General features: G+C 35.2%; 1 protein-coding gene across 3 annotated transcripts in view; it reads left to right on the top strand.

Moving 5' to 3' along the window:
- The window catches only part of SON (SON DNA and RNA binding protein), a 30,696-nt gene extending 19,463 nt beyond the window's left edge, over positions 1-11,233 (top strand). Inside the window, exons 7-12 of one of the 3 annotated variants that reach the window (XM_027101051.1) lie at positions 2,922-3,032; positions 4,005-4,121; positions 8,252-8,399; positions 10,073-10,144; positions 10,251-10,366; positions 10,940-11,233. In XM_027101051.1, coding sequence (XP_026956852.1) covers positions 2,922-3,032; positions 4,005-4,121; positions 8,252-8,399; positions 10,073-10,144; positions 10,251-10,366; positions 10,940-11,098 — 723 coding nt within the window. In that variant the 3' untranslated portion in view covers positions 11,099-11,233. Of the gene's footprint in view, positions 1-2,921; positions 3,033-4,004; positions 4,122-7,540; positions 7,621-8,251; positions 8,400-10,072; positions 10,145-10,250; positions 10,367-10,886 lie in introns of those variants that run through there. The other 2 variants (XM_027101058.1, XM_027101067.1) reach the window with 2 other exon arrangements.
- Positions 11,234-12,522: the final 1,289 nt, after the last annotated feature.

Here is a 12,522-nt window from a genome sequence, read left to right as displayed (position 1 = left end):
TACACATTACATAGAAAGTCTGTCTTGTATTAGGGGAAATAAATAAGGCTTGATGATAGTTTGATAACAGTATTCTGTACAGTTTAAGATAATTTTCCCCCCAGTTTTTAGCATTCTAAAACTTTTAGCATCATTTTGGTACCTTTTACACATTACTGTTTTTGAGCAACATTAAAAGATGATTAAGACTCTAAAGCCCTGCTACACTGTATAGTTTACTATATACTATATATGCACAAATGCTATACAGTCCAATACAGTAGTCATTAAGTGAACCACTGAAAAATCAGTTCTTTAATTGCACTAGACACATTTCAAGTGCTCATTAGCTTTCACTGTAGAAAATTCTGTTGGACAGTGCTGTTCTAAAGGGTAGCTGTGATATTTTATGAGTGTTTTAATACTGATGCATAACATTTGGTGTAGTCTTTGAATATTACTGCTTTGGGGCTTTTTATTGCATATCCTGAGTTACCTTGAAAACCTGGAAATATGCTTTTTGATACAAACTCTTGAGAATCCTTAAGAGATTAAGATAATCCTGATTGATTATACTTTGAGTATATTTTTCCACATTAAAAAGTATGAATATGAAATTAATAGTCAAATTACTATTTGTTAATAAAGTTTTGACATGAACTTACAGCTCATTTGGTAAGCCTGTTGAAGAATAAATGAAGTTGTATTAGGAAAAAACTAGTTGTAATTTTATCTAAAGTAAATTTACATTAAATCCCAATGTTGATATATTAAATAAATACTATTTAAATAAATAAATAAAAATTCCTTTCAAAGTGAGATGTGAATTTAACGTATAATATTACTGAGATTTGAATGAAGTTTCATCCTGAGGATGATGATGGGGTATTTAGGTTACCTACTTACTTAATAAAGGTTAAAAGAGAAAAAAGTATGAAGATATAAAAATGTCTTCAGAAGGAAGAATTCACAGATAGGTATGTTAATTTGCTTTCCAGTTGGGAAGAAGTAATTTTATTCTAGAAAAGTTGGGAGTTTTCGGAGCCATCTTAACTACATTTTTATGGCTAATTTACAGATGGAAATTGGGGGATCGGAGCTTGGGGTGGTAATGGGTAGGTGCATTTTCCTCAGTATCTCCTCTGTGTTTTGACTTTTTAGAATAAAAACCTATTATTTTATACCTAAATACCCTAACACTTAGATTTGTAGATGGGTATGAAACCTGGAGTAATTCTGGCAAGGTTAAAGAACAGTACTTGAGATATATTTAGTGGGCTTTCAAAAATTACTTCGATGATCTTAACATCTAAGGCCAAAGGAATGTACATTTTGAACTAAGATATCTGGGTTCCCACTTAAAGTCCCAGCAGGTGATCACAATTGTAATAGAAGTGAAAAGTGAACCTACTAAGTTTTCTAGTGTTTCAATCTGGCTTTGCTTATATAGCCCCAGAAATATTCTAATTAGTGTGGATAATTTACTAAGTTGACTAAGAAATTAGGACCTTTCATAAATGAGATATGTAAGCAGTCTAATAAACAGTTACAGAATGAATTCAGATTAATTCTGCTTTCATTTTAAGAAGGCAAATATATAGAAATCTGTACTTTCTGGTACCTTGTGGAAGAAAAATTGAGTTTTGCTAAAGGAATCTTACTAGGTGATTCAGCAAGATAACTAAGAATGATGGAGTGATTAAGGGGTTCTGAAGATAGGAAAAAGGAAGATTACTAATCTTTATGCATGAGGTATAATTATTCTCTCAAAGTCATACACCCTTCTCAACTATATAGGTCTTATTTTTAAAAGAAGTATTTCATACTCAACTACACAGTCAAATTACAGGTAACCTTAGTTTAGCTTTTTAAAAAAACCTGTGTTATTTTACTGACTTCCTTGTATTTGTCACATCCATGCAGTACTTACTAGTCATTCTTTGTAAGTGAATTTAGGAATACTTCATGTCAGATAAGCGTTTTCCAAAAATGAATTTTCTTGGGTGAAATACTAGAAAATATTAATGGGTTAAGTAGTGTTAGAAGAAAAACAAGTATTAAGAATTGGTGAGTTGACACACATCAATCAACCTAACCTCTTAATGTTAGAACCAAAAACATCAAATTTTTCTTTCTCTGGTTGAGCCCTCCACAAATTTGGCAAATACGGTATTTGCTCTAAAGATTATCCTTAAAAATTTCTTGGACATTATGATACTTCTTAAAAAGTTAAGTCCCATCTGCTTAGCTTAAGCTTTTTACAAGTAGAATATGAGCTTTGAAAAGGAGGACCTAAGACATTTCAAACGTATTTTAAGTGCTTCAATTAATTATGTACCCCACAGAAATATAACTTCCACCATAAATGTACATAAACTGAAAACAAAAGATCCACTTACTTATATAGTAAATATATTCTTTGAAGAAACCGAGTTCCTAAGACCAAACTATATGAACAACTGCAAGTAGGTGAAAACATGTGCAGACGAGTGAAGGAACGATCACTGATGTGATAGTGGTTTTCTGCTTATTTAAGAACCTTGCTTATTGCTTTTGAGGGTTATGCTGAGAAGTAGGGTAAAATGAAAAATGCTAATGAGTTACAAAATTAATTGTTCAAAAATTCGCATTTATTATAAATGACTGTTTTGTTAGTGAAGGCCAGAGATTAAGTTCTTCATGGAACTTTCTATGATTGTAATTTGATGTAGTAGAAAGAAGTCGGATTTTAGGTTGAGTTCAACTGCTGCCTGATACTTTGTAATTTACCTTAAACAATCCTTGTCTGTTTTTCAAGGTTAGTTTCTTCTCCCTACTTTACAAAATTTTAATCTATAAAACTTATTTTGTTTTTGACATGAAGCAACTAAAGATATGAGCATTTTTCAGAATTAAGGGGGTCTGTTGTTATTTGAGATAATTATCTGTATTTTCTTTCTTAGCCTGTGGACATCTCTACAGCAATGAGTGAGCGGGCACTTGCTCAGAAAAGACTCAGCGAGAATGCATTTGACCTTGAAGCTATGAGCATGTTAAATCGTGCTCAGGAACGGGTATGTAGCAGTTTTAATGTCTACATGATCATTTATCTAGCAAGCTCACTTAAAGTGATTTGGGGCTTGATCATTCAGTATATGTTGTGTACTGTGGGGCAGGAGCTGTTTCTTGAGAGAATAAAAATAGAAAAAATTATCTGCCCTCATAGAATTTATAATCTAATGTATAAAAATAGCTAAGTGCCCATAATAGCCCTGTGAGGTGTATTGAGTTTCCACTTTCCATCTGAGAAGACAGGTAAAGAGTGGCTAAATGAGGCCCAAGGTCACAAAACTAGTTAAGTAGGGAACTGGGATCCAAACCCAGACAGTCTGAATCCAGAGTCTGTGCTTTTTTAACAGTGGACAGCGGCTCCATAGGCTGCTTTTCTATGGTAAATATATGGAAGCAGTAAGTACATGTTCAGAGAGAAAATAAATTGAATACCGGGTGTTCAGTAAATATACTTTGAATGAATGACAGCTAATTCTTTAGTTATCACAGTGTTTGAACAATTTCCTATGTTTATTATTCTCTAATTATGTATCTTGAATTTATTCTCGATTTGTAACACTTCAAAGAAAGTAATTAAAAATTGAGGTTGTCAAATTAGCATGCGTTTATGAGATATGTAAGCAGGAGGGCAAGGATCCTTTGCCATATGAGTGATTTTCTATATTTTTCATGTATCCGTGTGATACTTTGAAGAATGAGTGTCAGCTGTGCTTTTTAGTTGTTAGAGATATCTCAAATTTTATCAGTGGGATCCACTGAGCAGTTACTGAATTGCTGCTTTGGAATGTTTAGGAAAACAATTTTAAAGATGTACAAATTCAGTATATTGTTTTTGAAAAGTTGAATATTTAAGTTTGTTATTAAGCCTTTTCGGGAACTAAGTAAACCATTTCATTTAGGGAATTAAATTAATACCAGTAGCACTTTAACTAGAGAAGTAATTTTACTTAATTGAGGCCTCTTCTTTTCTTCAGATTGATGCCTGGGCTCAGCTGAACTCTATTCCTGGCCAGTTCACAGGAAGTACGGGAGTACAGGTTCTGACACAAGAACAGTTGGCCAATACTGGTGCCCAGGCCTGGATTAAAAAGGTACACAACATATGCACATACAAAAGTGTCCACGTACAAAGTTAAAATTTTTAAGAAAATGTTTTATTAAAAGTGCAGAAAGAGGCCAGTGAATCTAACCAATTTCATGGTAAATTTGCTATGTGTATATATATCCTCCAGGATGGACACTGAAGATGGATCGATTGATGAGACAATGGCTAATGTATAAATATGGCTCAAGAGCCACTTAATTTATATCCTGCTGCTCCTGGGTTTTGTGGGGGTGGTTTTTTAAACTGTGTTTTGAATGCTAACAGTGTATATCAGGTGCTGTTCAGAATATTCCACAGTTCCTGTTGGACAACCAATCTAATGATCTCAAAGCAGTGGTTCTCAGATTTTTTCTCATCATGGGATACTTTATTACAGGTTTATTTTTGGTGCACTGCCCCCAAGAGCCTTCTGCCACCTGATTTTCCGTTCCTCTATTCCTGTGCCCTTCTTCCCCTCTTCCTTAGTGCCTGCGCCCTCCTGTAAGCTCCCTTGGCCCCTAGTCCTCATTCCTGTTGTGATCTCCAGCCCCAGGTCCCCATGGTTGTCAGCTGTTGGTTACAGCACGTGGTTGGGAGGCCCCAGTGTTAGTGCTGCATGTGGTGATCTTGCCAGGGGTCTGGAAAGCTGGGGGAGGATGGCTGAAGTGTTGGGTGGGCAGTGCTGAAGGGTGGGGAATCGGGTGGGACGGGGATGGCGAATACTATCTGTGGACCACCATTTAGGCCCTGGTGGCCTCTGGTGATCCACAGGTTCAATTTGAGAACCGCTGATCTCGTGAAAAAACAGGATATGTAAGACCTAAATTCAAGGGAGAGGACGGACGCCTCGTGCTGTGAAGATGTAGGTGCTCCTGGTTTCAGATTCCTCCTGCAGTGAGACGTGTGCACTCCACCTACGGCTGCCTCGTTGTTGGGGGAGTCTTAGGTGGTTACAGAGGGCTTTCTGAAGAAAATGTATTCTGGTGAAGGGAGTGGCTTGGTTGGATGGGTGATGGGGAAATTTGTTTCAGGAGTACTGGCAGCATAGCAGTGCTGAAACTGGGAGGCTGTGTGGTCTAATGGATTGGGAAGGTTTCTTTATCCTGCTGTACTCCTGACTCCTTTTGTGATTGTGGCAAGTAATTACTTGGAATTTCAGTCTGCAAGTGCCTTCTTCCTGCCTCGCAGGGTGGTGATCAGTAATGGGATGGGTACCTATAGAAAACTGCTGAGAGTGCCAGTGAGTGAGCTGAATTTCTGAAAAGTCATATTTTTTGTTGCTTTGGACCTTTTAATCTCATAACTTTTTTTTTCAATTTTGATAGCATTATCTCTGGTGATCTTCTTATTAACAAATTAATGTAAAGCATATCCTTACTTTGCCTGCCCCCCTTTTTGGGGGAGGGGGGAATAGTTGCACCAATATGTATATAGTGAGTACACAATCAAGTTGGTTAAAAAAATTACAACTTACTTAGTTTACTAGGGGTTGATGTTGGAAAAAAGATGAAAATCTAGCAAAATATTTTTAAGCTTGAATTAGTTTTGGACTAATTATATTACAGTATTTAAGATACCAAAGTGATTCATGTAGTGCTTGAAAAATGGCTTTCATCTCATTGGGAATAATTATAAATGTACATCTATTTCTTTAACAATTTTAGTTCTTTAATACTATTTAATGTTGAAGTTGAGTACTCCATATTTCAGAAAGTTAGACTTGAAGTTTATGTGGGTGTTTAGCACATAATAATTAAATAGTCATGTACATTACTAGGTAGAAACTTCAGAATGTGATTCCATTGCAAAGTTGGTCTTCATTTGTACAGTGAAGTTCGGATCCATATATAATGCTACAGACTTCTAAACGTCATCGCTTTAACATAACTCTTACAAAATGATTAAACTGGTTCCCTGTAAACTTTCCCTTAATTTTTTTTGATTTCCAGTCTTGTAGACAGTTGGCAGATTTTAAATAATTTACATCATTTAAAACGTAGACATAAGTCATTTTTGGTAAGTTATCACAAGAGAAAGATGTGTTCATTCATCAGACCAAATTTTTAAATAATTATAGAAGAAAGCAGTGTTTTCAGTTCCATTTGTATGTTACTGAACAATATATGCTGCTAATGTCAGTTAAGGCCAGGAACATTTTATTTATAAAAATGAGCAAAAACATGGAAAAAGTCATTAGGCAGCTAGAAATTTAACATTCATCTTCACTGTCAAGTATCACAAACTGTCTACTTGTTTCATTTAGAAAACTTTTTCAGAATGTTCATTTGGTGTTTTCTTGCCTTGCTGTAGGCCAGCACCCTCTTTTAATGTTAAAGAGTACATGGAATGCCAACATTCTCCATATTCTTTTTTACTTTGCTGCAGTGTATTCTTAGATGAAAAAGTATGAGACTTTATTATTAGTAAAAAAAAAATTTAAATGGTTGTTGATTTGAAAGAAGCTTTATTTTCTGGAATGAAATGATTTGGACATGACGTGATGAATATTGTTCACTTTTGTAGTCTCATTAATTAGCTTTTTGTTGAACTGTATACACACTGATGTAAAGATTTGAAGATATTAGAGAATGGAAACAAAATCGGAAACCTGCGTTATTGGGGATTTGTATTATACTCTGCACAGTTGCCCTTTTTTTTAGGAGTGTTTCCTGGAAAAGAGGGGCGGATGAACCTGGAAGTAAGTAAAAGTAATTTTAGGTGTGTAGCAACAAGGCAGTTGGTATCCAAGCATCAGCTAACTTTTCTCTGTCCACCAACACTGCATGGCCTGCACCAAGTAAGGAACTGAACCAGGGGTATGTTTTTACCTCCACAGCTGCCTCCTTCCATCAGAGTACCATGTTGAACTTAATGTCTAGTCACACTTCATTGGCATGTTTTCTCCCCAGCAGATAATTAAAAAGCTGGGAAAAAATAACAGTACACAGTTTTACTATGGTGTAAAAACCAAGATTTAAAAATTCAGTATTAACTTATCAGTAGAGGAGATTAATGTATACTATTTCTAGAGCTACCAAAAGTTTTGACTGCCTCTGTTGATAAGTTAATGACTTTTGCTTACATTTGCTAGAGAATGTAAATCTAGACTGTTTAATAACAAGGGGAAATAAAACATGATTTGGATATGTATGTTATAAATTTAAAAAAAATGGACATAAAGATCAACAGTAGAATTCAGTGGTTTGTTACATGTACATGGATGCCCTTTAAAAAGAGGCATCACATAGTTCTTAACGTGTGAAAATAACTGTTGACCATGCTAATGTATATAGTTGTGCATCTTACGACATTAAGTGGTTTGCTGCTTTGATGGAAATTATGGTTCAGTGGGTTGGATACAAGAGAGATGACTGTTCACAGAATAACCTGTGAACTTTCACCCCTCTGTATGGAAACTTGTTTCAGGGCCAAATCCTTGTAGCTGTCTTCTTGCCCCGGTCAGTGCCAGCCCTACTATTCACAACACTGCTGCTACCGAGGCCTAGGTATGTAAACGTTTAAGGAGTTTTTTAAAAGTCTTTTTAACATCAAGTTAGGTTTTAAAAGAATTCAAAATTCAGTTTGGTATAATTACAGGGTATTTTATGTGTTATCTTTTTGCTTCATAGGGATTTTCTAAGTAAAAAATTTATACTTGATTTATGGTAAAATGGGGGGAAAAAACTTTGGATGATAACAGTATGCTTCTTCAGTGTCCAGACTATTTCTAAATGATTTCTAGGCTTTATTCATTAACTAGGTACACCTGGGACAATTAATATTATTGACTGTTTTAACATTGCCTTCTTTTTATTTTGCAAGCTAAGAAGAGATACCAGTGAACCTAAATAGTGGACGAAAACAGGAGTGTTCTAATTTTTTTTTGGAGGGGGGCACAAGGGCCACCGTAAAACCTGCTATTTGACTTATTTGACTTTGAAAATACTGTTATGTTTATGTGAAAATAATTAGAACATACACACTACAGTATGTATATAAGTATAGAAGCATTTAATTTCTGTAACTATAACAGATCTAGAAGTAAAATAAGCTTTCTTTCTTTAAAAAGTTGCACTGAGTTTGTAGTCAAATTCTAACTATAAAATGGGGATATTTTACCTTTCTTTCTTTGGATAGGATCAGTTCTTAAGAGCAGCCCCAGTAACTGGAGGAATGGGAGCCGTTTTGATGAGAAAAATGGGCTGGAAAGAAGGAGAAGGATTAGGAAAAAACAAAGAAGGAAATAAGGAACCTATTCTAGTTGATTTTAAGACAGATCGAAAAGGTAAGTTTTTTTAGAATGTTTATTATACCTCCTCTAACATTTAGGATTTCATTACTATCATAAATTCTTCTGATGCCAGTGATCCTGAACTGGAGACACTTCTTACAGTATATATAGCTTTTTGTTAGGAAAAAAATGTTTAACCCATTTTCAGAAGCTTTATATATAGATGGAGACACTAATTTGAGCGTAAAAGGCAACAACCTTTGTTATGTGCAATATATGATTAAGTTTTTAATTAATTTCATATTTAGATAGAATTTCCATTTTGTTTTCTCTTGACAGGGAACATGTGCTTGTTTTTGTTTCTAGGATTTATTTTTTCTTTCAAAGATCTTTATCCCACATATTCTCATTTTCCTATTAGAGAGTTCTATTTAGTCTTCACTTTCTAAACCCCTTTTGCACATCCCTTTTTTCAAGCTCAGTAATTGAGTTCTGTTGGGTTGGGACTGGAGAGTAGACCCACTGCTGACAGCAGTATTACCTCTTCACATTGCATTTCTTCCCTTGGAATAATGTCTATTGTAGAATCACATGGGGCTGCCAGCTAAATGTGATTTCAATAGCTTGTTTAAAGCTGATTTTTAAAAACTGGAAAATTTAAAACTAATTTATTTTCCTTATCTTTGTAATCAGAAAGTTAAGTTGAAGTTAATTCAGTTAAATTACTGTCCTAATGAATTTGGAAACCAACTAGCTCTGACCAAATTATGTATTTTAAAAAATGTTTTGTATCAGAATTTCTACATTGTCATCTACCAAGAATAGTATGTTGCCATTTTATTCCAAATTGGAGAGAATTTATTGTAATAGTGATACTCGGAAATAACACAATCATCCACTAATGCAGCATTAATGCAAACTTTAAATTAGAAAACGACATTGTACTTATTGTCACATTGACATTATACTGCTTATACAAGTTGCATAGATTCTGTGTGTCATAAAAGGTGGTTTATGAGAAGACAACATCTGTGGGTCCATTGCATAATTCCAGGGAATAGTTCCTTTGGAATTGTGCAGTGTGGCCTGGGTTTGGGAAAGCATAGTGGCAGAATTGGCAAAGAACTGGTTGAAAAATTCCCCCTAGGATTTAAATGGAAAGCATTGATTTTAGTTAGGAACGTAGCTAAATAAACCCCTTCTGGAAAGTGAGGCTGAGGCTGTTGGTCTTTTGAGTACATCTCATGTTTGAAGTCAGAAAGGGCTTGTTAGCTGGAAAAAGAAATGGACCCATTTATCCATGAGAGCCTTTCTCACTTTTTTTTGGCCTAAAATCCTCGACTTCTGGGGAACATACTTAAACTGAGCATCATTTTTCAAGGGATGTGAAACCTTTAGAAATCATTTGCAAAGAGCCACTACTTTTTAAACTTAGGAAGAAACAGATCTGGAGTTGTTGATAATTATAGCAATTTATGTATTCACATTAACTTTTCTGAAAATTTTAATTTTGTACAATTTCCAGTACTAAGATAAATGAAGACAATGTATAGATTTACGTATTGAAACAACAAAATAGAAGTCAAGATCAAGGGTAGTGGGTGGGTGTTGACTTCTATTTGAGGGCCTGGATTGAGGTTCAGTTTCCTATAGAGGGAGTAGTTGTTTTGCTATATTGTAATTTTAATGCTTTGAAATTTATTCAGTGATCATTGTTTTTTTTTAAGGTCTTGTTGCAGTAGGAGAAAGAGCACAAAAGAGGTCTGGAAACTTCTCTGCCGCAATGAAAGATCTGTCAGGTGAGAGTACAGTTTTGAATTTCTTCTTGTTCCACCTTCCCCTTGAATTCAAGTTTGTTGCCTCAGATGTGGAGATAATTATAACTGGTTATTTTTTTCTCTGCAGGCAAACATCCTGTGTCTGCCTTGATGGAAATCTGTAATAAGAGAAGGTGGCAACCACCTGAATTTCTCTTGGTCCATGATAGTGGCCCTGATCATCGCAAACATTTTCTCTTTAGGGTAAATATGAATTTCTGCATTAATTGTATACATTTGTTAATTTGATAACTTGATGTTAGAGGGTGAGGGATAAGCATTATATGATCACAGGATTAATGTATTGTTTGTGGGTTGGGAGTGTGTATATGTGTATATGCTTTAATGTGACCTGTTAATATCCTATTATTTTTTAAATGTTGGCGGGAAAGATGTGGGCAAAATCTGGTGAACAATTTGTTGACCTTTTCTAGTGGAATGTGGGGAACTAATTGTTTTTATCAGGCTTCCCTCCCGCCGTGCCCCCCCCCCCCCCCCCCCCCCCCCCCCCCCCCCGCGCTTCAATTTGGAGACCTGCTCTTAATTTGCAGTCAAGTCCCTTTTCCCAAATGATTTGCTTCTTTTAGGGTTGAGATTTATTTGACTTACATGGTATGGGTTTTATATTTTTGTAAATTATCTTTCTAGCATTTAGTGAAAAAATTACAAAGCTAATAGATATTAAAGTTTGATGCTGTTCTTATTGTATGTTTTTCTTGAATAGGTATTGAGAAATGGAAGCCCTTACCAGCCCAATTGTATGTTTTTCTTGAATAGGTATTGATAAATGGAAGCGCTTACCAGCCCAGCTTTGCCAGCCCTAATAAGAAGCATGCTAAAGCCACAGCAGCTACTGTGGTTCTTCAAGCAATGGGCCTTGTACCAAAGGACCTCATGGCTAATGCCACTTGCTTCAGGAGTGCCTCACGTAGATAGATTGAGGTTTTATATTAATCATTTCAGATAATTTTACTCTGCATCAAAATGTATTTCCTCTTTAATGTTGTAAATATTTGGCAATTTAAGACATTGTGTAAAAAGCAATCTGTACAAACATCTCCAGGCTTTGATTTTTGTACCATGGAAATTGTATTTAACCATACAAGGTTTTGGTATGTTTATATTGTTTACCTTAGTGATGTATTTGTTTAAGTGGCTAACATCCAAACGATTGTTTGAAGGCATCCGTAATCTTCAGTGTGGAATGTTAAATAACGCTTTTATACTGTATTTTGTACTATGATGTCAACTCCCCTTACTTATGGCTAGGCTGCTGTAACACTTGCCTGTAGTCAGTGAAGGGCTGTGCACCTTGTACTAGTTCACAATGGGTTCTGCTGGACAGATACTGGGCCAGTGTTATTGAGGTAATCAAGCAAGATCTGTTCCACAGGGCTAACGCCACTGTATCCCCTTTAAATTTTGTAGAGGTTATAAAAAAAAGAAAGTGGTATGTTGTGTGATGGTCAGCACTAAGTCCTGCGTTTCTGTCAAAAGCCACTTGGGCCATGAATGAGAAGGGAGTTAAAATGAAGTCTGACTAGAATTTTACTGCAGAGGCCAAGTACATTTAGTATGGCATTGAGTTGTGATATAGTTTTACTTTGATGTGCATTTTGAATTTCAGCTACACCTAGATAGACGTAAAATGATAATTAAAATGCTGTAACCAACTTATCTAATAAAATCGGCACCCAGCCACTATTTTGTTGACTATGAGAAAGTTTAAGTTTATGTTAATTTTTAGGGTCTGATAGAATATTTCATGTGTATTACAGTGGTATTCATATGCTATGTCTCTAAACTTTATTTTCAAAAGCTTAAGGCCCAAATATAAACTTCTCTGGAATAAATGTGGTGGTTTATTTTCTGGATTACAAAGTGAACACATACTTCTTCACTACTGTTACTTCTTCACCCAATGCTTTTGATTTCTAAGCACTTTTATTTAAGAAAATTTGAATTATATATGTATATATACACACACATACACAAATACCTACAAGAACATATTAAATACTACTTTGTCATGACAGCTGAGCATACTTTACAACTCTTAACCCTATTCTATATGGAATACAAAATACCCTCATCTGAGTTAACATGCATTAAAACAAGTAATATGTATGGAGAATAGAGGAATTGTAAACAGGTAGGAAAACAACTAAGGTGGAAGCGTCAACAATCAGCTCAGTAGATACTGTCTACATTTGTTTTCTACCTTTATAACTAGAACTTGCTAATAATCCTAAGGAAATTGTTAAAGATAGTTTTGCCCTGATGCTGTTAGTCACAATGGCATGAGATAATTGATACTAAGCCTCAACTTCCATTTGCAAGGAAACGCTCAGTTTTCTACC

The sequence above is a fragment of the Aethalodelphis obliquidens genome, unplaced genomic scaffold (genome assembly GCF_003676395.1).
Source record: "Aethalodelphis obliquidens isolate GAN/ISIS:26980383/991018 unplaced genomic scaffold, ASM367639v1 scaffold1, whole genome shotgun sequence".
In the NCBI taxonomy this organism is placed as follows: domain Eukaryota; kingdom Metazoa; phylum Chordata; class Mammalia; order Artiodactyla; family Delphinidae; genus Aethalodelphis; species Aethalodelphis obliquidens.
The sequence above is the reverse complement of the archived record's forward strand: the minus strand, read 5'-3'. Positions and strand labels throughout refer to the sequence as shown.